The sequence below is a fragment of the Phoenix dactylifera genome, chromosome 1, assembly GCF_051530095.1.
Source record: "Phoenix dactylifera cultivar Ajwa chromosome 1, Ajwa_hap1_PhDact_Kaust_v1.1, whole genome shotgun sequence".
Taxonomy (NCBI): domain Eukaryota; kingdom Viridiplantae; phylum Streptophyta; class Magnoliopsida; order Arecales; family Arecaceae; genus Phoenix; species Phoenix dactylifera.
In genome coordinates, this window is record NC_143190.1 from 69,191,439 (window position 1) to 69,215,703 (window position 24,265).

Here is a 24,265-nt window from a genome sequence, read left to right on the forward strand (position 1 = left end):
TTAGGATTTAATTAAATTAAATGGGTTTGATCTGAAACTGTTCGGATCTTGAAATCCACATGTCACATATCCATGCATGGCGCCATGAATTGATTTTTAATATGATTAAAAATTAATTTAATTTATTTAATGGCGCCATGGGACATGTGGCACACATCAGGGACCTCCATCATCAGATGGGGCGACATGGAGAGATAAGTTCATGAAAAGAATTGGATAAGATCAAACTCTCTCTCTTCATGGTGCCACGACACATGTATGCATTTCTCTCTCCCATTTGCATTTGAGTTTGAATTTTGAATTCAAACTCCTCCCACCTCCGCATGACCCTCTAACCATCAGATTGTGGGCATGGAAATTCGAAATTGAATGAGGGAGATGGCGACAAGATGAAAGGTGTAGATGTGATCAATCTTCATCAAGCGTTGGCGCATGAAACAAGCATTTGAATTTTGAATTCAAAACCCCATAAAATCCTCCCAAAATATTGGAAGGTTGGCGTGTGAAGAGGAGAGGAGTTAGGAGGGATGGCGACAATAAAAAGACCTCATCTTGCTGGTGGTCGAATGCAAGGAAAAAGAAAGGAAGCCTAGTTCATGCAATCAAAAAATTCAGCCTTTCCTTCTAGCCGATTTCATCTTCCTCTAAATCCATCTAGCCATAGCTGATAGGGGTCCCTGATAAGAGTCTTTAGATGAGATCTAAGTCCTCTTCAATCCTTATAAACCTTTCCTCCAAATTCTTCCAAGAAGGCAGATCAAAGGTTGATAGTGTCAGAAGATCAAATTTCAGCCTCAAGAAATTCTGCGCAAGCTAGCACTTCCGCGGTATTGGATCTCTCCAGGAACTTCGCGTGGATTACTCGTGGAGGCCAGACGATTGTGGGGCTGCGAAGCTCGAGCATTTGGTCCATTATATTCTGATTTTGCAAAGGTATAAATCTGATACCAGTAATTTAGATAAGATCTAATCCCCGAGGGTTAAACCTTTTCAGGGGCTCTTCACAAAGTAATCTTCAAAACCTATTCAATGGGTATTCGAAGATTAGTTGGATCATATACTAGTCAAGTTGAGAACTTAATATTCTCATTTCAGATCTAATATTAATCATGCAAATGTTTTAGCATAATCGTTTAAACGATCCCGGCATATTGATCATGAGTGTTTGTAGTGATGTTTTGAAATCTGATTTCTTATGCATGCTAGAATTAAAATGTTTAATTCAATGTTTTCCGCTGCGATTTTAAATTAAAAGAACTACGTGTGGCTTGATCCCTCTTGTAAAGGGGTACGTAGGCAACCCGAACGGGTGCAGTCATAGAAAAATTTTAAAATTTCAGCATGCAATCACTGTTAGAACCGATCGATCTCTTTCACCCCCTCCCCCCTACTATTGGTTAACTTCCTCCTCTCCCTCATTGGTGGAGCGGGGCGTCCCCCCATCCCCTCCCTTTCTCTCCCTCAAGGAACTTTGGGGTCCTGTATATATGCCCCACAAACTCCATGTTGCCTACAGCTACTTAAAAAGAAGATTGGGGCCAAAAAAAGCACAAAATAAAAGCCTTGGACCATCCAACATTCCACAAATTTAGCATACTTTCTTAGGAAGAGAAAGTGGCCCACAAAATAACTAGCTATTAAGTTAATGGCCCTTATCAGATCATCAAAAGATTGCCTGCCAAAAATTAAAAAATCTATAAAAAAAAGGGACATAATCTCCATGACAATAGCTAACGACATCACAATTCCACAGCCTTATTCTAATAGGAACATGCTACCAAGCTTCTCGAAGAAGAATGCGGAAAAAAGAAAAAAAAAAAAACCGGGTTGACTATGTTAGATTAGATTGGTCTCTAGGCACTCTTCTTTCACCTGGAAAGAAAATTAGGATAGGCTGCACTTTAATTCTCAATCATCTCAACAATATGTTGCTAGTATTCTGAAAAGTAGAGAAAAATACAGCAATTGCTGTTATCTTAAGAAGAGGAGAAGGCGGAGGACAGCTTCCTTTTATGTTAGAGGCTAGTGAACAAGTATGTCTCATTTATTTAACTGTTGTTTTTTCTTTATGAAGACTATCAAACTATATAGATTATTCTTTATCCTTAGTTCTTGATTTCCATCTTTAGTACCAAAGAACATTCAATTTTACCTTTAATTATTAATTATATTTTGTTACATTGCATCACTCTTATACAACCATTGTAAAAGGTTCTATTGTCAAATTGGAAAACATGAATATGAGACCCTTGTTATGCTGATTATGGTCAGTTGTATAATTTAAATATAATTTAAACCTGCAATGAAGTTTAGGAGGAAGAAAAGGAAAGAGTGGTAATAAAGTCTAGTTCTGCTTGTCATGAAGTTTAACATGCTGAATTATAAATTATAGATATCTAAGTATCTTAATATTTTTGCCCCCTATGGACAAAATCCTGTCTCTAGCACTGCTCACCCTCCTTCCTAGCTGCTAGCAGTCCACTCTTCTAACTACTAGTAATGCCTAACTTGATATTTTTTTCTATTAAACTATATAAAACTTTATACTGAGTTTATCTGTTTTCCAATTTACAATTAATTTTTAGATGTTGTTAACATATGAAACCACCACAACTAGTAAGCAGCTTACAAGCCAGGTGCTTTGCAAAAGCTCTGGCTGCTTGCATGCTGGAATTGCCTTTTAGATAATTTGAGGTAAGAAGTGCATAAATACCAATTATATCTGTAATGTACGTCCACAATGCATATGCCCTATTTCCATATCTTGTATTATGTTGTGAGCAAGGATGTATTAATTTGGATTACTAGATTAATTTGGATTTATTACAGCACCTGCTCCTCAACTTTCAATAGTAATTAGAAAAGTAGAATACTGTCAAAACTGCATATTTTAATTTTGATATCTTTTATAAGGCTTTAGCGGAGACATGTAGTTACGAAATTGAATTAAAAGGTGATGTATATACCAATTTCTTCTATAAATCGGCGTGCCTCTTCTGTAGGCAATCCACAAACTGCTGGACTTGGGTGGAGAGATGTTAGAATGTCAAACTACAAAGAAATTAGAAATGTTTAGACAAGGCTAAACGAAAATGTACAAACATACCAAATCTGTGACAGAAGAACAGCAAAACTTTGAAAAGGCTAGATGAAAATATTCAAGGTATAATCTGTAAAAGCTAAATGCCATACTTGGGAGCCCACACCATAAGAGAAATAGACAAGTCAAAATGGCATATTTTATGATGTGATAACTCAGCTCAAAATACAGATAGGTATAACAAAACAACATCAAAGATTAGAAGATTACGATCTGAAAGATGGCGCCACCCTCCACAAAATATTACCTCATCATCTTCATTCCTTAATTTGCCTGATAACTCTGCAGATAAATGTTGTACTCTAGGAAGTTTTCGAAGTGCTTTACTGGGTTCAACAAGTACCTCACTGCAAGTTATCTACACAAGAATGATATGAAGAGAATCAAGGCGCAAGAAGCATAAATTCAAGAGTTGATTGAAAGTACTTTCAGGTGAGCAAAGTAAAAGCATTAGCCGGCAACAGTGTTAATTGTAGAAACATTTGAACTCAACTTGCCTCCATCTTTCTTCTAATGCTTTCCCGTACTATTGTAAATTCATTATTATCTTTAGTACTGCATGTAAACAAGAGATTGTTGTCATATATATGCCGAAGTGACATCTCTTAGACTAGCATTTTGCAAGTTGATGTAGATGAGATCCTCATACATTGAAATGCACCTCAGGGCCATTTATATTATGTGTTGAGACATATCATGTCATGAATCAGAAGATAAAATGCAAACATCTAAGCACTATCAGCATGAAGAAGCAGGTAAGGCATAAGGTCCATTCACAAGATGGTATGCCTCATGTCTTTTAAATCAAAATAACCAAAAAAATATCATTTAGTTTATAAGGCAATGCATTGAAGTAATTATCTCAAAATATCTAACTGATACTGATTTTAGATTATTATGTTTTTTTGTGAAGCAATAAAAATATCTTCTATTATACCACAAGGCTTACAGGACTTTTCAGGACAAATACCCGTAACAAGTTCCCTGGAGCTGTATCGAATTAAGACTTGCAAATCTAAGTTGAAATATGTTGTCATTTTTTCCATTTCTTTTTTAATATCCAGTTTCTTACGACCTATGGGTGGTAAAAATGAGTGATCGTGTTGTTTTGGAATCATAATACAAACAAAAAAAAAAGCAAGGGACGCTAGGGTCTTGGATCTTCTGCACTGGCAGAATGTCTCCCTCAAGATCACCTGGGCAATTGCCCTAGAACAAAGAATCTAGTTTCTCAAACCTATGAACTATTTATAACAACATTCTCTGCACTATTCCAAGAACAAAGGAATAAGAGAAACCCAAAACCCATTCTATAGCCTAAATCATAAAGCTGAATATAGTCAGTACTTAGAAAGAAATGATATAAGCCTACTTGCAGCTTCCAGTCATTATGCATCCAGTAAAGAAATATAAAGAAAAACAGGAAAAGAGGAAAAAATGATAGGGTCATAAAAAAATCTCTACAACTAGGCCATAATGTTCATTGTTGGTGCAACCTATAATCGATTACTACAGGTATAAATTGATTTTATAATAATCAATTATGGTGCGATTGATTAGACACTTCAGCAAATACTCATCATCCCAAAAGAACATCATAGAGATATGTGAACGCAAAATAGAACATGATAGACATCTTATTACTGAAGCCTAACCAATGAAATATAACTAATGCAGCAAACTGAAAATACTACAACAGAACAATAAAAAAATATTGCCAGCAAACTCTGGTTCTAAGGATGTGATAGATGGCAACGATGGTAATGATGATGGGTGGAGATAACGATTGATGGACGAAGAAACGAGGGCTGGGCAAAAGATGGTGATAGAACTAGTCGGATAATTACCTCTGCGAGTTTGGTCCCTCCAATCCAATAAGAATCTTAAGGCCGCGCTCCACCAAGGTATCGAGATGAAGGATGACAGAGTCAAGAAGGTGGCTTCAAGAAGAAATAGGTCAAGAAGCAGGATGAAAGTGGAAGAAAAAGGGTCTCTCAGGACTTCGCCCACGGTGGCACTCACCTTTCTAGGGTTTCTTCTTCTCTTTCTTTTTTTTTGATGTTGTCTTCCCTTTTTATAGGCCGAGTTACTGTTCCATGAATAGTAATCGGGTCGGATTACTGTTCTGTGAATAGTAACGGGTCATGTTACTATTATGTAAACAGTAACGGATTGGATTACTATTCACATGAACAGTATTTTTTTTTTTTTTTCTCTGTGTTTTTTCTACAGATTTCTGCGTATTTCTGCAGATTTATGTTGTATCTTTTTTTTCTCTTCTAACTTCCTTCCCCTCTTCTTCCGTACATGCACAATTCTATTTCCAAGACTATCATCCATCCTCCTCCGTTCCTAGGGATGAGTGATGACCGTGGGCATTGAAGAAAGGCTAAGGCTCAAGCAATTAAGTATGGTGGTTTGGAGTTGGGTTAGGCTTCCTATCACACCTAGGTGGACCCTTTTTGTTTGGCAGTACTAATACACGACTCGACTGAAAATCCAAGCCTAAACATGGTTTTGGATGAAAAACACAGAAACAACAAAAAACATAAACTATGTATAAGATGGAATCTTGAGACTCCATCAGTTCCCTCCAACTGGGAAGAACTCGACTCCTGACGAGTATGCCTCCTTTATGTGCTGCAATAAATTAGATCTCTGGCGCCTCAACTCGTCCTCGCTGGTCCAGGAACTGTCTGACATAGGTCTCCCTTGCCAATGCACAAGGAATCTGCAGTACTGCCCACGCCTAGTGTCTACTGCTCGCACGTCAAGAATATCCTTAATACCCTCATGAAAACTGGACTCTGAGCCGGTGCTGGATAAATCTGGAACTGCAACCGCCTCTGATGGATCTCCATGGAACTGGTACAGATCGACGACGTTGAAAATTGAAAAAGTCTGGACGTTGTCTAAAAGCTCCAACAAATAGGCATTCACCCCCGGCTTTCGACGTATGCGGAATGAACCATACTTTTGCAGGTCGAGTTTGCTGTAACTGCCTAATGAAAATCTCTCTCCTAAAATAGGCCATCACCAGATCGCCCTCTGCAAAGTAAACCTCCCTGCGATGACAGTCAGTATCATCCTTATACCTGGCATTGGAGTCAAGCAAGCGTTGATGGACTTTCCGTTGGATGTGACGGACCTGCTCAATATTGTCCTCTGCTTCGGCACTTATCCGACCATGATAGAAAATGGAAGCACGATCAAGTATGTGTGGAATAGAAAAATCGTAAATGTTTTCAAATGGAGACTTACCAGTAGTACAATTTATAGAACTGTTGTATGCAAATTCAGCCTGTGCTAAAACCAAATCCTACTGAGTAGGACGCTCACTAACCAAACATCTAAGCATGTTACCAAGCGTATGGTTCACTACCTCTGTCTGACCATCTGTTTGGTGGTGATAAGCACTGCTGAAGTTTAGTTTTGTTCCTCATTTGCTCCAAAGAGTTTTTCAAAAATAACTAGTGAATTTTGTCTCCCTATCAGATGTGAATAATCTTGAAATACCATGCAATCTGACAATTTCTTTAAAAAATAAATGTGCTATATGAGATGCATCATATATTTTCCTACATAGAATGAAGTGTGCCATTTTTTAAAATCAGTCCACCACAACAAAAATCGAATCAACCTTCCTAGCAGTCATGGGTAGTCCTACAATGAAGTCCATGGTGATATCCTCCCAAGGGCCACTAGGGATAGGCAACGAGGTGTACAAGCCTGTATTCTGGATCTTTTCCTTTTTCTGTTGACAATGTTGACATTTTCGCACGTATTAATGATGTCGTCTCTCATCTTAGGCCAGAAATACCTCTCAACTAGGAGTCCTAAAGTGTGGCTCTGTCCATCATGAGCAGCTAACCCTCCATGAAATTTCCGAATCAAAGTCTCACGCAATTCATCTCCACATACGCGCAAGTGTAATCCTCTAAATAGGAATCCGTCCTTGAATTCAGACAATAAAGGTTGGACTGCTTTTGGAATCTCCAATTCCTCCTAGATTTCTTTTTCTACCAGAACACAAACTACCGAGTCCTCTTTCAGTTCAGCTTTGAAAGATTTTGAATTTAAAATCAACGCCCTTTGAGTAGGTTCTTTGCTTTTTTTTTCACAAAATTTTTCGTTATATCTATAAAATTCCTTTTGTGGATAGAGTATAATATTCATTTTATCTTTCACAAAGAAATATGTATTCTTTTCTCTGTCATGCTGGATCTTCCTATCGTACTGCCAAGGCCTACCTAAAACACGTGGCACACCTCCATAAGCATAACGTCACACCATACCTGATCTTGATATCGTTTTCCAATGAAAAACTCTACTAGACACCTATGGGTGACTGGAACCTCAACTCCCTCCTTAAACCAAGATACCTTATATGGTTTATGAATCTTTTGTGTAGGTATCTTTAGTTTTTTTTTGCTAAAGTAGGTATCTTTAGTTTATCAACCATGTCTTGAAACACGAAGTTTTTAGTACTGCCACTATCAATCAAGATAGAACATTTATATCCTCCTGCAGTACCTATAGTCAAGAAAATACTTTGCCTCAACCAATTGTCCTAGGCAGGTTGCTTAGGTGCGACCATGACACGGTGAATCACCATGAGTGGGCCCACCTCATCACCTGTAATATAAACATCGTCATTCTCCGACTCATCTTGTTGTTCAGACTCACCCTCATTTGCCTGTAGATTGGGTTCATCTGAATCGTCCTGGCATCTTTGCTCAATCAAGTGTGACTGAGACTAGAATTCTCTCAGGAGACATTTAGAGAATTTATGTCCGAATTGTCGGCACTTATAGCAAATGGTAGTGGAATCATGTGCCGGTGCCAGTACGCCTTTTTTTTTGTCCCATAATTTCTTGTTAGAATTGGGCTTTAGGGCAGTTGTAGTCTTGGTAGGATTCTGAGAACTTATTGCCTTGTTTCCGAACTGACTCTCTTCATAGGTAGTGAAGTTTCTGTTTGAGTCCCACTTTCAACCAATGGTTCACCTTTGTTGTGCTTCTACTCTTAGTGCATGGTGATGGGCATCATCAATACTCAAAACATCGAATATCTCTACTTGGTCCAGGATGTCCCACCTCAAGCCATTGATATATCTACTGGCAACATGAATGGGGTCCTCACTAAGGTCGTGTCTTGCTTGGAGCTCATAGAACTCCTCGGTATACTCATCCACAGTCCTAGTCCCTTGTCGGAGGTTTTGGAATTTCAAGTAGAGGTTTTGGCGATAATTCAATGGGACAAATCGCTTCCTCAACTTCTCCTTCATCTTACTTCAAGTACGGATCTTATCCTTACCTTGCTGAACTCTTCGTTCTTGGAGTTGCTTCCACCAAACCAATGCATGTCCCTTTAATTTGAGGGTCACAAATTTGACCTCTTTATCCTCAGAAATTTCTTTCCAATCAAAATAGTGGTCAATTTTATCGACCCAATCAAGAAAAATATCTGGCGGAAACGCCCCTCAAAATTTCCAATATCTATCTTAATGCCATCATCCCAACGTCTAGCACGAGGAGGTTCTCTATGTGGTGGTCTCTCTCTGTTCCTACGTAGTGGTCGGTCGTCTAAGTCATTTTCTATCTCATCTGACTCACTACTCTCGACTACCCTCTAATTGACCCTTTGTCTACCTTGAGATCTGACTCTACATCTTGGCTCATCCTGATGGTTTTTCTCTCTCCTAGGTCTCACTATCTCAAGTATGTTCAATTCTAGTCTAGTCATGAAGTTGGAGAGGTGTTCTACCTGTCGTTGGATCTGCTCTAAGATTTGTTGCTGGGTTCTAAATGTATCTTGCCAATTATCAAACATGATTGTAGGCTAAGATTCGACCCAAAACTGTTTCGGAGGTGCTTCTAATATTATGAAAGTGAAACAGATTTTTTTCAGAAAACTTTTTTTTGATTTTTTTATATTTTTGCCGAAAATAAATATTTTAATACAGAAATTAATATTTTAATGCAGAAATATTTTCTTATTTTTTAAATGCGGAAAATGAATGCAGAATTTTTTTAAAATGCAGAAACTAATTTTTCTGTATTTTTAACTCCAAAAATTAAACTTTTTGTAGTTTTAAATGCAGAAAATATAATTTATTATTTTTTTAATCCAGAAAATATATTTCTCTGTTTTGAAGTGCAGAAATTTAATTCTCAGAATTTAAAATGCAGAAAAATGAATGTTTTAATGCAACACAATAATAAAGATTCGTAGATATGCAGGACCTATTTTTTCTGATACCACTTTAGTGCAACCTATAATCGATTACTACAGGTGTAGATTGATTTCATAATAATCAATTATGGTACAATTGATTAGACACTTCAGCAAATACTCATCAACCCAAAAGAACATCATAGAGATATGTGAACGCAAAACAAAACATGATAGATATTTTATTAATGAAGCCTAATCAATGAAATATAACTAATGCAGCAAACTGAAAATAACTACAACAGAAAAATAAAAAAAATACTGCCAGCAAACTCGGGTTCCAAGGATGTGATAGATGGCAACAATGGTAATGATAATGGATGAAGATAAATGATTGATGGATGAAAAAACGAGGGCTGGGCAAAAGATGGTGATAGAACTAGTCGGATAATTACCTCTGCGAGTTTGGTCCTTCCAATCCAATGAGAATCTTCAGGCCACGCTTCACCAAGATATCGAGATGAAGGATGACGGGGTCAAGAAGGTGGCTCCAAGAAGAAATAGGTCAAGAAGCAGGATGAAAGTGGAAAAAAAAAGGATCTCTCAGGACTTCACCCACGGTGGCACTCACCTTTTTAGGATTTGTTCTTCTCTTCCTCTCTTTTTTTGATGTTGTCCTCCCTTTTTATAGGCCAAGTTACCGTTCCGTGAATAGTAATCGGGTCGGGTTACTGTTCTGTGAACAGTAATGGGTCGGGTTACTATTCCATGAACAGTAATAGGTCGGATTATTGTTCACGTGAATAGTATTTTTTTTCTTTTTTCTTTTTTCTCTATGCTGTTTTCTGCAAATTTCTGCGTATTTCTGCAGATTTATGGTGTATCTTTTTTTTTCTCTTCTAACTTCCTTCCCCTCTTCTTCCATACATGCACAATTCTATTTCCAAGACTCTCATCCATCCTCCTCCGTTCCTAGAGATGAGTGATGACCATGGGCATTGAAGAAAGACTAAGGCTCAAGCAATTAAGTGTGGTGGTTTGGAGTTGGGTTAGGCTTCCTATCACACCTAGGTAGACCCTTTTTGCTTGGCAGTACTAGTACATGACTTGACTGTAAATCCAAGCTTAAACATAGTTTTGGATGAAAATCACAGAAACAACAAAAAACATAAACTATGTATAAGATGGAGTCTTGAGACTACATCAATTGTTTCTGATATTTCAAGAAACATGTTAGTTCATGATTCCGAGGGGATGTACAGTTTGGATACCTATGCGACAAATCTATATAGATATAAAGAAAAGGTTCTCTAAGGTTGAGAATTGAGAATCAGTGCTACGGTCCCCTATTGTTTGATCCAATATTTACCGGGACAGCCTTGACTTCCATAGGTCCTTGGTTTGACTTGGTTGTTATGCCAATAGCAGTGCCAGGCAGCTAAGTTGGTATGGAAGAATTGCTGCACCATGGAAAATCCTTCTCTATACAAGTTCTCGTACAAGGTTTTTGAACATAACTTCAATAGGCAAGAGGTGTAAACACTGCAAGGTGTGAAGCGATCTCGTACTAAACGAATTTTACTTTCCAACCAAGAGAGTAGAACCTATTCTTGCAATTGCGGTCAGTCTCGACGGCTGACCAAAGCCAGGTCCAACTCAATGGTGACTTCACCCTCACCTCGGAACCGGAGGTGGGAATTCCAAAAATTCTTTGTATACGTTCATTCCAACCTTCAATTCTCCTTTCTAGGATATCTTAAAATTAGCTATAGCTGTTTGTATAGAGAGTGAGTCAGCAAATCAAACATATATTTCGCCAAATCTTTAGCCATTCATGTCAATCCTATTTGAGGTGCTCCAATCATTTCATTTATATGATCAGTGAACTATGATAGAGCTGTTTGATGGCCTTTCCATTAGATGGTTTTGATTGTTCTATGAAAACTGAGTGGTTCCACACTTCAGAAGTAAAGTTGTCTAGAGCAATTAAAACTCGAGCCATAGCCCCACATATATACAAGATCAGTATTTGTCATATGGAGCTTGCTTATGAGATCTTTTACGCCCTTCCTATAATGTCCTGAGAGATATCTGCAAATTGGGAGAATCTACATATGCTTTGTCAGTTTTTAAAACTTTTCTCGAGCGGACAACATATTGTATTTATAATACCAAAACATATGTAGCCTCGACTAGATATTACAACATTAATATCCAAAGAGGGGGAAAGAGTGTAGCATAGATTCCACATTTCTAAAACAACAAAGGAGTCGGGGAAAGAACATTTAAAACTTAGAGCACAAAATATCAAGATCCCGCACAAAACAGAAACAGTGTTGCATCATTAGAGGAAAATAGCATCATTAAAGAGATAGAAGACTATTTTAGTTCCTCGCAAACTTCGAGTCAGTGGCGTGCATTCGAATGGCGTCTCTAACTTTTCATACCAAACTCTCCTGAGCCAAGCAAACCATTGAGCATTCCTCATTACCTATGTCTAATTTTTTTGTGAAAAGTTTTGAGCGATGATCCGGGCTTAGAATCGGCTATCAGTTCTGGAGATGTACCTGTAAGAAATAAAACAGGAAAAAAGAAAAAAAGAGACAACCTTAAAAGTAGATCTTGACCAATTTGAAGATCTTCAACCTTTGTAAGACCCCTAGCACGAGTTCCAGCTAAAGCCTCACTTGTAATATTGGAGTACTTTCGATGAAATAATTTCTCTGGCTACTCAACAAAAAAAGAAGAAAGAGAGTCTTAGTTAGAATATAGCTACTTAAAGTAAATCTAGCAATCAATCACCTGTACCAGACTACTATTTTTTCTGTAATCGATGCACATGACCCACAAAGAAACAGTTAACAACATGTGTGTTCTATTCCAATAACCAAATAAAAGTAACAGAACCGAGAGAGCTCATATCATTCTTCTCACCATAGTACGCAATAGTTTTACAATGGAAAATGGAATTATGAACCCAAGTCAAATTCATTTTCATTTAGTACCGTGATTTGGGTGAACTTCCCCAAATATGAAGCTCTACTTATTTCAAAATGGTAACTGTAAGATTTGCAACATTTATCAAGTGCATTAAATTAACAGATCTACTTGACATGATGGTAGACCATTATTTTGTGATTCCTTTAGGTGCTGAAAAGTATCGTCAAAAATAAGAATGTTTTGAAAGGTCATAAGCATTTGGACAATATTATTCTCACCTCAATAACAGCAAATAATAGCAAAAAAGAATCGATTGTGACGCCAGTTAAGAAGCAGTACATTAGCAACAAGTATGAAACAATTACTGCTTTAAATAATGGCTGCCAAGGCAGGCCGCCAAGGTGCCCACTTTAACATTTCACATCATATATGAGCAGGGTCGGCGGAACTGTCTTGAACCGGACGGTTCTGGCCATCCCAAGCCGGTACGGTTCCGGCAACGAAAACAAAACTCGTTGCCGGAGTCGGAGAAGGAGAAGGAAAGAGAGAGCTAGCGAGGGAGGGAGAGGGTGAAACGCCGGCGGAGTGCCGACGGAGGCCGGCCTCGGCCGCGAGAAGCGAAGCCGCAGCCGCTGCCCCTGTTTCAAACAAAATAAGGTTCAGCCGCGGCCTTAAAAAATTCGCAATTTTTAAGTGAAGTCAGCAAATCAATTGCCGACTTCACTTAAAAAACACGATTTGCCTACTTCACTTAAAAAAAAAACGCGAAATTTTTTTAGCCGCGGCCTCCGCCAGCTTTCCGCCGGTCCTCCTCCAGCCCTCCTCCGGCCCTCCCTCCCCCGCTCGCTCTTTCTCTTTTCCTCTCTCCCACGGTCCCTCTCTCCGTACAGGCCCGGCACGGCCCGTACCGAATCGTCCCGCCGGAAAACCGGTACGGTGTCCGGTACCAGTTCCTCCGACCTTACATATAAGTATAGAGGATGAGATTGATTTATAAATCCATATTACATTTTTGCCAAGTTAATACTTGCTATTGAATTAGTGCATCTTATTTGACATTTTATGTTTCACTTACTAGATTATTACTACTTTTACGTTTATCCTTATATCTATCATGTTGTATAATTCATTACTTTTGGGCCCCCTTGATCTCTAGCAACAGCCTAGGTGGCTGCCTTGGGCCTAGGCACTCAGTGGTCGCCTGGCCGTGCATCTGCTGCAATTTTCAAACAAATGAAAATAATGACAGTATCACTGGGTTTCAAACATATCATTATCACTAAGCAATTAAAACAAGGCAGAGGCTCTGTTGATCTAATTAGCATACCGTATTTCCAATAAATGCTGGAGCATCAGGTGGCTGAATAAAGAACTGGTAAGCATTTTGGCCTTCAACCTGCTGACAAGGTGCAAATAATTGAGTTCTTAGCCCATCAGCAGATAGCATAACGAAAATATTTAAACAGGAGCTGCATGAGGGGGACCATACCTGTAAACAAGCTAATAGTGAAACAGGATCAATGCTAGTATCAGTAACATATCTACTACACCTTGCAAGTACAACCTAGAGAAATATTCAGTAAATTACTATGGAAATGTAAAGAATTAGCAATAAATGTGGTAATTGATTTTGGAAGCCCCATTAACAAGCAGTTACCAAGAAGAAAATTTGCCAAACTTAATCGCATACAAGAGAATATCTAATGATGATATTGTCCAGTAAGTTACCAACATAAAGAAAACCATGATAAAACTTTGAAGAGGAAAACCTTAAAGCAGTTGTTTCCTATGATGTCTTAAGATAACTAGATAATAGATATAATTCTAGGGTGTTCTATTTCATAGAAAGACAACAATAAGTACCTTCACCAGTTCCGAATTTCTTCCTTTTATGATCTGCAGGGCTTTCTTAACAGAAATATCCCAAGATGTTCTTGTCGGAACATGATTAAAGCCAATAATGGCTGTTCTTGGGACCAGCTTCCTTAATCCACCGAAACAGGGGGTGATCTGCATAACTATTGGTAGGTTAAAAGGCATAGCCAAATTTCTTCTGCAACAGATAAGGAGACTCAAAAAGAGCTCCACAAGGGAACATTCATTACGCAAATATATACCTGGTGCATTGTAGCTTGAACCCCATTAATTGCTTTTTTCCATGTCCAAAGAAGAGTGTTGTCCCATGCAATATTCAGAGCAAGCATTGAACTTTCTTCAAGCTCATTAAACTCAACCTGTCATTCAATTTCTTCGATAGCAAGTGGTTAAGTACTAACAAGCAGGTTGTGGGCACACATCTATATGTATGCTATCTCAACAGTGATGACTTTAAAGTAGATATTCAATTGGAGGCACTTAGAGTGAGAAAAGGAAAGGTACAACATACCTGCGGAACAATAAAGTAAAATGAACCGAAATTCTTCCATTCAGGAGAAACATTTGTTCTCGCATCAAAACGAATACCACCATATGCACGAATCGAAGGACAATCCTTTGAGAGGAATCTTCATAAAATAAGGTGAAGGACAATGTATTAGGAACAGACATAAAAATTATTCAAGACATCCACAAACTTATGGGCATAATACCCGCGTATAGCATGATATAACCGGCATCTTGCTTTGTTTCTAAGAGATTAATAAGTCATATCCCTCATCACCGAAGTAAGGTGTATCCAGCTCCATAACCAAAATCATGAGCTTAGTAACTTCTCCATTCACTCTTTAAAGGCATGAGGATCGGTCATACTCCTTCCATATAGGCAATCTGACAAATACCCTTATGCTATGTATACACTGAATCTGAGAGGAACAGCCCTTCAACCAATGCAAACAGTTCCATTTTCAGTACCCGAGGGCCATATGATCATATCCGCACAATGCTGAGCAGTGAGCACTGTTTTGATATTGCACACCTTCAACTTATAAGAAGAAATAAAAAAATAACAGAATTTATCTTCAGACATCTATTTGAGTTGATTTCTTCTATCCGGCCAACTCACATGTATGTTGTTACAGGTTCTTCGAGACAAGGAGAGCACAATTTTACAAGAAAGAATAACAAGATGCTAGCGATAGTGTGTCAAAAAAATCAAATAGCTTTGTCCTGTTTTACTAAGTTTAGCTCACTAGATTATTGAATCATAAGTGAAAAGAATAAAAATTTTGTTACGAACTGAAAGGAATGTTGCTTGTATTCTGATGGAACAGTGGCATCTACAATCCATGCTTCATTTATTGGGTAATTCCTTCCTTTTGGGGGCAGTCAATAGTATATGTTCCATAGATTAGTGCTATAACCCAACCAACATATCTAAACTTATATTCAACACCTGGCTTCTTGAGGATGAGACTTAAACAAATTATGTAAGGAAGCCAAACCAAAATATCAATTTGTTTCGAGATTACCTAAATCCTTGCAGGTCCCCAACCACTTAAAGAGCTAATAATGCATGTGCAGAACTTGAATAAAGAGAAAGAAATCTTTCACGGAATTCATACCATTGACACATGCTCTTCTTGTTTAGGCATATCTCAGTAAAATCCTTTTACAGCGGAAGAACTCCTATTGATTAGGTTTGATATGTCAAGAAGAAGCTAAAAGCAGGATCAAAGATAGCGAAGGAAAGAAAAGATCGTGAATCAAGAATTTGCAACAAAATGGAAAATTCCGTGGATCGTGATTCCAAAAGCAAAACATGTAGCGGTTGATTGACGATTGTGAGACAAAATAGATAGATCCAAGAACGATACCTTTTGATGCAGCGCCAGTCGTCCAAGGAGAAAGGATTGGAACCTTGAAAGAAGACCGCGGATCCCACACCTGCGACGCTGACGATGTCCTCGTCCTCCGAGCTTGGGAGCCGCCCTCCATTGCTGTCCCCAAAGGACAAGGGCAAGGAGACGCTCGGGTGAGATTTGGCGGAGAAGTAGCAGCGAGGGAGAGGGTGCTGCGCGTGGAGCCAAACGATGCCATCCGCCCTCTGCCGAATTGGGACCTACATTATATTAACAGAGAAGAAGCGATCAAGAACGACGTCCAAAGACCTAAGAGAATTTGGAAGGCAAGGGCAAGGAGTGGATAATAACCCTAGAACCAGAAAGAAACCCTAGCGCCGGCGAAGGACGGAGAACCGACCACCCGCCTCCTCTCTCTCTCTCTCTCTCTCTCTCTCTCTCTCTGGGTGTGGGTGTGGGTGTGGGTGTGTGTAACGAGGGGAAACAGAGCATGGGGCTGTTCATTTCGTTGCCTATCGGAGAGCTGACCGCTGACAGAATGGAATGAAGTGGACGGTGTCGATCAAGCATCCGCGCATGATGCGCCACTGATCTTCTTCTTTTAGGATTTTTTGCATGGTATTTTACTAAATATCAAATTTTGCATAAATATTTTTTTAAAATTAATATTTATATTTATACCATCGTAAAACTCTGTTATTGTATAAATATCTCTAATATAACAGATGTTCTAACGGTATTTAAAAAATCATATTTATATTAATTAAAAATAAAATAAAAATTTAAAATGACGTTATTATCCTTACTCTTTCCTTTCCATCCCATCCAGTGCCTTACTCTCCCCTCCCCTGCCTTACTCTTCCCTCCCCTTTCCACCCCATTGTGCCTTACTCTCCCCTCCCCCCTAATCCACCCCCGCCCCCCTCCCCTCTCCGGTGCCCGGCTTCCTCCCGACCCCCTGCGTATCGGGATCTCGATCGCGGGTGTTCCACACAACTGTTCTTGTGCCAGAAAAGAAGAAGAATCTCTTTCGATGTGCATACAATATGCATGGGATTAGCCGCTTCAATGGGATCTTTCATTCTGGTCGGAGGAGAAATTACCAAACATCTAGCATTTCCTCTCCACAGCTGTGCTCTGCTTCAGAATCTCTTAGGCCCAGAAGAGAGAGAGAGAGAGAGAGAGAGGACTGTTGGTTTGAGTTGGAAAGAAGGTGGCTTGTCTAAGGACCAGAAATGATGTCGAGTAGCTTGTTAGCCTAGCTGCACAAATATAATTGATAAATTAAATATTTCTAATATTCAAAAATAGTAAATAAGAAGAATAAACTAGTAAATAATTAACTTGATAATATAATAATAAAATAAAAAAAGAGATAAAAGATGGCATGTGGATCGAAGCATGCTGATGCGTTGTCCCAAGAAAGTTTATGCCCCCCACACATGGGTCTGCTGGCACAGATCTCCTACAGATACGACGACCCAATACAGAATCACGTATTCCCCGTCAGTGCGCCTCCAGGGAAGAAAGAAGAGCACGTTCACGCTTGCAAATAGCTCAAAAGAAACTTAGAAAAATTATGAGGAGAAGAAAATTTTTCTTTATTTCTTTTCTCCCCAATGATCCCTAGAGCCATTTTTATCTAGACTCTCGGAATAGGAAGAAGAGAAAATTTTGATTGTCTTTGAAATGATCCCTAGAGCCCTTTATATAAGCTCAAGCGCGTCAAAAGAAGCAAACTCTCCTCCTGCAGATTCTTGTGCTCCTTTGATCATACGGCTTATTGCATCTTGGCTATCCATGCTTCCTTCCTTCTTCGAGGGGCCTTTCCATGCTTGCTCTTACGCTGAATGCATAACACTTGTCATGGTTTGCTTTCTTTGGAAATTTTTCCATATTTGCTCCCTTGCTTGTGCAGGATGTTTGCCACTTGGCCGTTGACCAATTTGGTTTTAAAATATTTAATTTAATTCAACAATCCTCCACATAAATTAAATATTCAAAAAAATTAAAATTAAAAAAAAATGTTGAGTATCTTATATTATGTAATAGGTGTAGGTACCTTTCGGTTTGAACCTTCACTTAGTAACAATTGATTACCTCTGTGGAGCCAAGGTGGACTATGCCTTGAACTTTGGTCCATGATTTAGATTTCATCAACAGCATACATAATATAGCGTGAACATGCTCGAAGCGGATTTGCGCTTTACGGCCATGCGCAGGTATCTCTTCATGTGTGTTATTAGGGAACAGCCTACTTCCCACAGTCGCGGCCTCACGACTACACGCATATAGGTGAATCCTAAAAAGGGTACGAGCAAGTAGGTACCATGCCTCATGGGTCTCGGATTCATTAAGAGTAAAAATTCAACCTAACCCTTGCTTTTTATTAGCACTGTTGCCCTAGGGATGGGAAAAACAAATAGTGCTCCTCATTAGTCACCTATCTAGCTTGTTTCACCCATTGAATCTTTTTAGATTGGGTTACCACCGTGGTGACTTTACTTATGGGCTTAGTCCCATCCCTCTCGACAACTCTAGAACCACTGTTCTTGACAATCCTTTGATAAGCTGATCAGCTAGATTCCTTTCGGATCTTACAAAATTTAGTGTAATCAAGTTATTCTTTAATATGTATCTCAATGATTTATGGCGCACTTTCAAGTGCCTATTTATTTTCACATTTGCATTTTCTTGATTGCATTTATCTATAACAGATCTGCAGTCACAATGAATAGATATAAAAGGTAATGGTGAAGTCACAAGAGATAAATCTATTAGTAGATCTCTAAGCCACTCAGCCTCAATGCTAGTGGTATCTAGGGCAATCATTTCAGATTCCATGATGCTTCTAGCCACTACAGTTTGTTTGGTAAACTTCCATGATACAGCTGCACCTCCTAAAAGAAAGACAAAACCAGTGGTAGATTTGGTGTCAACTATATCACTGATCCAGTTAGCATCACTATAGCCTTCCAGAACAGCAGAATAACCACAATAATATAATCCTAGAGATATAGTATCCTTAAAGTATCTGAGAATTTTTTCTAGAGCAGTCCAATAATCATTATTAGGAGTGTGAGTATATCTACTCAGTCGGTTCACAGAGTATGCAATATCATGCCTGGTATAATTTGCAAGAAATCCTAAAGAATAAATGATCAGGGCATACAAGCTTTGATTAACTAGATCACCTAAGTTCTTCTTTAGATGAAGAGATAGATTATAGGGAGTAGATACAGGATGACAATCAGAGTAGTGAAATTTTTTAAGAATCTTCTCCACATAGTGGCTTTAGGACAAAGTTATTCTATCTTCATTCCTCATGATTTTAGTATTAAGGATTAGGTCTGCTTGTCCTAAATCTTTCATGTCAAATTTTAGAGATAAAAAATTATTTTACTTCATTAATAATTTTTAAGTCTGTTCCAAAAATTAGGATATCATCTACATATAGACATAAGATTATGATTTTGTTATTCTTCTTTTTATAATATACACATTCATCTGTGTTATTAATTTTAAATTTATTAGTTAGGATTATTTCATCAAATTTAAGATGTCATTATTTGGGGGCTTATTTTAGACCATAAAGAGATCTAATCAACCTACATACCTTTTTCTCTTGACCTGGGATAATGAAACCTTCGGGTTGGTTCATGTAGATCTCTTCATCTAGGTCCCCATTCAAGAAAGCAGTTTTAACATCCATTTGATGTATAATCAGCTTATGAATGGAAGCCAAGGCAACAAAGATCCTAATGGTAGTGATTCTAGCTACAGGGGCATTAACATCGAAGAAGTCAATCCCAGATTTTTGAGTAAAATCTTTGGCTACTAACCTAGCTTTATATTTGTCTAAAGTTCCATCTGGCCTAAGTTTCTTCTTAAAGATCCATTTACACCCTATAGGTTTACTTCCTGACGGTAGATCTGCCAATTCCCAAGTGTGGTTTTGAATTATAGATTGCATTTCATTATCTATTGCTTCTTTCCAGAAGGGGGCATCTAAAGATTTCAAGGCATCATCTAAAGAAGTAAGAGAGTCTTCTATTAGGAATGCGTAGTAATCTTCTCCAAAGTTCTTTTCAACTCTAGTTCTTTTACTTCTTCTAGGTTCAATTTCTTCTTCTTCTTCCTCTCTAAATCTGGTTCCGCTAGAACTAGTCCATAAATTATTATTGGTATTTATTTGATCATTTATCCTTATTTTAAAGGGAAATATACTTTCAAAGTAGATTGCATCTCTTGCTTCCATTATGATATTGTTATTAATTTCATTTATTTGAGAGTTAAATTCTAAAAATCTATTAGCATTACTCTCAATTTCATATCCTATAAATATTGCATCTACTATTTTGGGTTCAATTTTTTTTTTCTTTTATTTTCTAAAATTTTTACTTTAGCTAAGCACCCCCACACTTTTAAGTATTTTAAGTTAGATTTTCTATGTTTTCAGATTTCATATGGAGTTTTATCATTATGTTTAAATGAAATTCTATTTAAGATATAAGATGTAGTTACTAGTGCTTCCCCCCAAAGATTTTCTGGTGCATCTAAAGTAATTGGCATAGAGTTAACCATATCCATTAAGGTTCTATTCTTTCTTTTAGCTACTCCATTAGATTGGGGTGAATAAGGAGTTGTCACTTCATGAATTATCCCATGTTCTTCACAAAACTGGGTCAGCTCAAATGAGGTATATTCACCTCCTCTATCAGACCTTAAGATTTTAATCTTTTTATCTAGTTGGTTTTCAGCCTCTGCTTTATAGATTTTAAATTTATTTAAGACCTCATTTTTAGTTTTGATAAGATAGAGGTGGACAGTATCTAGAAAGGTCATCTATGAAAGTTACAAAATATTTGTTTCCACCCCTTAAGGTTCTTCCTGAGTCACATACATCACTATGTATGAGTTCAAGGAGATCAGAATCTCTACTTACAGAGTGAAAGGGTCTTTTAGATAATTTGGCCTCTACACATATTTCACATTTATCATTATTCTTAAGTTCTGATTTTGGGATTAAATTCAAGTGCATTAATCTTTTAATTGAACTATAGTTTACATGTCCCAGCCTACTATACCAGACAACAGGAGAGTCAATATGAAGAACAATAGAATTTTCATTCATAGATGGAATAATTACATTAAGTTTAAACAACCCATCGCAAAGAAAACCTTTTCCGATGAAAGAGACACCATGGGTTACTACAACTTTATTTGATTCAAAAACAATTCGGTATCCTTGCTGAACAAGCAAGGATCCACTAACTAGATTTCTATGGATGTCTGGAACATGGTGCATGTCTTGCAGAGTGAGGATTTTCCCAGAGGTAAGTGTCAGATCCACTCGTCCCACTCCAAGCACGCGCGCCACAGCATTATTACCTATGGTCACAGTTTCTCTACGTGAGATCTGATAAGATGAAAACGAGGAGCGATCAAAACAAACATGTATACTAGCTCTGGTATCAATCCATCAGTCCAGTGCTAATTGTGTCATGTTAACTTCAGGTATGAAGGAAACAGACCTGATAGCAGTCTCAGAGGAGTCAGCCCCACAGGTCACCACGTTGGCCTGGGCGCCAAAAGTAACAGGACCCTTACTTCTAGGTTGACGAGGAGTAGTGATCTTATAGAAGCATTGGTTGGCCATATGGTTAGTTCGACCACACACAAAACAGCAACAAACAGATTCTCCTTCTTTCTCTTTCTTCTGGTTCTGAGAGAAGTTGGGTCTTTTGTTGTTGGGCTGAAAGGAGTTTCTATGGTTGAATGATTTCTTCTTGAAGGACTTGTTGTGGTTGGGACGGAAAGAACGATTTTGATTTTTGGATTTGGGCTTGGATTCAACATTGTTGACTTTGGGCAAAGGATTGGAGGAGTGAGATTTTTCTCTAAGGCGATGTTGTTCTTCAATCCTAATAGAATTTAGGACTTGGGTTAGAGACAGATCACCTTGGGAGTGGCTCAAAATCTTGGCAAAGTCTGACCAGGTAGAGGAAAGTTTGTCCATAATACAGGTAACTTGGAAAGACTCATCTAGGTGGGTTTCATTTGCCTGAAGTTAAAGAATCAAGGTTTCATATTCATGGATTTGATCATTCATAGGTTTGAAATCAACAAATTTAAACTTGCTAAAGGCAGAGGCTTTGAATCTCTTTACCCCGGCATCATCAAGTCCATATTTATTTTTTAGGGTATCCCAGAGATCCTCGGCACTCTTAGCTACATAATAAATATCATAAAGCCTATCAAAAAGGGCTCCTAGGATTCTATGAAGACAGTGGTAGTTGGTTTCTTTTAGAGTCCTAGTGGAGGAGGCACCAATAGTTTGAGAAGACGAAGGAGCAGGGTTTGGATTGTTGCGAGTACGAGGTCGTGAAGCAGATGGGTTAGACCCACTAATGGCCGAGATCAAGCCTAGGGTGGCGAGCCAAAACCGCATTTGATTTTGCCACCTTCTAAAGTTTTGACCATTAAACTTTTCAGGTTTAGCACTAAAATTTTCAGATGTATGGGAAGCCATTAATTTGTAGCTTAACACAGTTTTGACACTTGTGGAAATGAGAAGGTTTATGTCAAATTATTGCACTGATATCTAATTTGAACTTAGATGTCTAGTTGAAAAATCCAAAGAATAACAGCCAGATCAGCTCCAGATCGGTGGTGGAGCACTTGGCTCACTTAAGTACCAGCCTTTCTTAGGCACGTATGCCTTTTTGACAAGCTTTTTTTAGACACCGTTATTCAATAGATCATTTCACTAGATATCGTTCAATTTCATCCTAAGTGCAATATTAAGCTAGCTCCTATGAATTAACCAATTTTCGAATTTTCATTTGAATGGAATCTGAAAATTACTCCGTGAGGAGTCCAAATGGAGGTATTAATAAACCTCTTGGAGGTTAGGCAATCTAATATTTTGCTTGGAAAATTAAGTACTAAAGTAAAGCTAGCATAAATGTGTAACAGCTAAAAAATAACAATTTCCAATTATGCAGCAAAATATATAATAAATGTTGCAATTTAAAATCTAGTGCTAACAGTATATAAACTTTCCTGGAATGTTAGCCTAGATGCACAAATATAATTGATAAATTAAATATTTTTAATATTCAAAAACAGTAAATAAGAAGAATAAACTAGCAAATAATTAACTTGACAATATAATAATAAAATAAAGAAAGAGATAGAAGATGGCCTGTGGATCGAAGCATGCTGATGCGTTGTCCTAGAAAAGTTTATGTCCCCCACGCACGGGTCTGCTGGCACAGATCTCCTAGAGATACTACGACCCAATACAGAACCACGTCTTCCCCGTCAGTGCGCCTCCAGGGAAGAAACAAGAGCACGTTCACGCTTGTAGATAGCTCAAAAGAAACTTAGAAAAATTATGAGGAGAAGAAAATTTTTCTTTATTTCTTTTCTCCCCAATGATCCCTAGAGCCCTTTTTGTTGCCCAAGGTGACAAGCCAAGAGGGAGGGTGAATTGGTTTTTCTAAATTTTTCAATCCCTTAATTAAATGAGTGAGTGGTTTAGTTAATATTAATTGAGTGTGCGTAGTGAAGTTAGAACAATACACAATACTAACACACAAGAAGTATAGTGGTTCGGTGCTCTCCTACGCAGCTACGTCCACTCCCCAAGCGTCCCCCTGTGAATTCACTATAATTTCGCGGATTACAATTGGATTGTTTTTCGGGCTCACTATCCAAAAATCTTTACACTTTGATTTTTCGGAATCACCAAAAACCTATGTTGGTTTTGCGGGCTAACCAACTGTTGGGAACCCGCCCATGCCGCTGATATTTCAAAACAAAAATCAGATGGCAGCGGAAAGGGGGCATATGCGGGATCAACGTTCATCGCATGAACGTTGTTTCGAGACCTTTCGTAATTAGGTAAGAATTAAAACTTTTAAAACCATTAGGAAGATCAGATCTTCACCTTGCGCGGGTAGATGATCACCGCAAATCTGAATTCGTGGTTTTCGGAAGAGGGTTCGCTTGAAGCCGTTCAAACGTCCGGCCTCTACGGGTATCCACACGAAGTAGAGGACCGATCAAATCTTTCTTGTCTTCCCGGGGTGCTAGCTCCCTTGCAAAGACTTCTTTTGATGGCTGATCTCCTCTCTTTCAATCAACTCTTGATTGCACTTGAGAGGAGGAAGAAGAAGGATGAAGAAGAGGAAGAAGATCAAAGCCCTTCGCAGCCTTCTTCTTTTCTCATGCGTTGAAGCCAAGAGGAGGAAGAAGGGATGTCGCCAAGGTCTTCTTTCCCTTGCACCTTGCTTGCGGTTGAACCAAG

General features: G+C 38.3%; 1 protein-coding gene across 19 annotated transcripts in view; it reads right to left on the reverse strand.

The window, feature by feature from the left end:
* Window positions 1–24,265, reverse strand: part of ICS2 (isochorismate synthase 2) — a 44,424-nt gene that overhangs the window by 5,420 nt on the left and 14,739 nt on the right. For 4 of the 19 annotated variants that reach the window (XR_015973232.2, XR_016398195.1, XM_088710904.2 and 1 more), the window contains 10 exons: window positions 15,967–16,211; window positions 14,601–14,718; window positions 14,332–14,448; window positions 14,078–14,224; window positions 13,704–13,778; window positions 13,542–13,613; window positions 11,766–12,001; window positions 3,598–3,655; window positions 3,348–3,458; window positions 2,967–3,051 (listed from right to left, as the gene is read on the reverse strand). Coding sequence is in view for 12 of the 19 variants with exons in the window: in XM_088710904.2 (XP_088567030.2) it covers window positions 2,967–3,051; window positions 3,348–3,458; window positions 3,598–3,655; window positions 11,766–12,001; window positions 13,542–13,613; window positions 13,704–13,778; window positions 14,078–14,224; window positions 14,332–14,448; window positions 14,601–14,718; window positions 15,967–16,211 (1,264 nt within the window). In the remaining 7 variants the exon portion in view is untranslated. Of the gene's footprint in view, window positions 1–2,966; window positions 3,052–3,347; window positions 3,459–3,597; window positions 3,656–11,765; window positions 12,002–13,541; window positions 13,614–13,703; window positions 13,779–14,077; window positions 14,225–14,331; window positions 14,449–14,600; window positions 14,719–15,966; window positions 16,212–16,302; window positions 16,793–24,265 lie in introns of those variants that run through there. The other 15 variants (XR_015973238.2, XM_088710897.2, XR_015973240.2 and 12 more) reach the window with 11 other exon arrangements.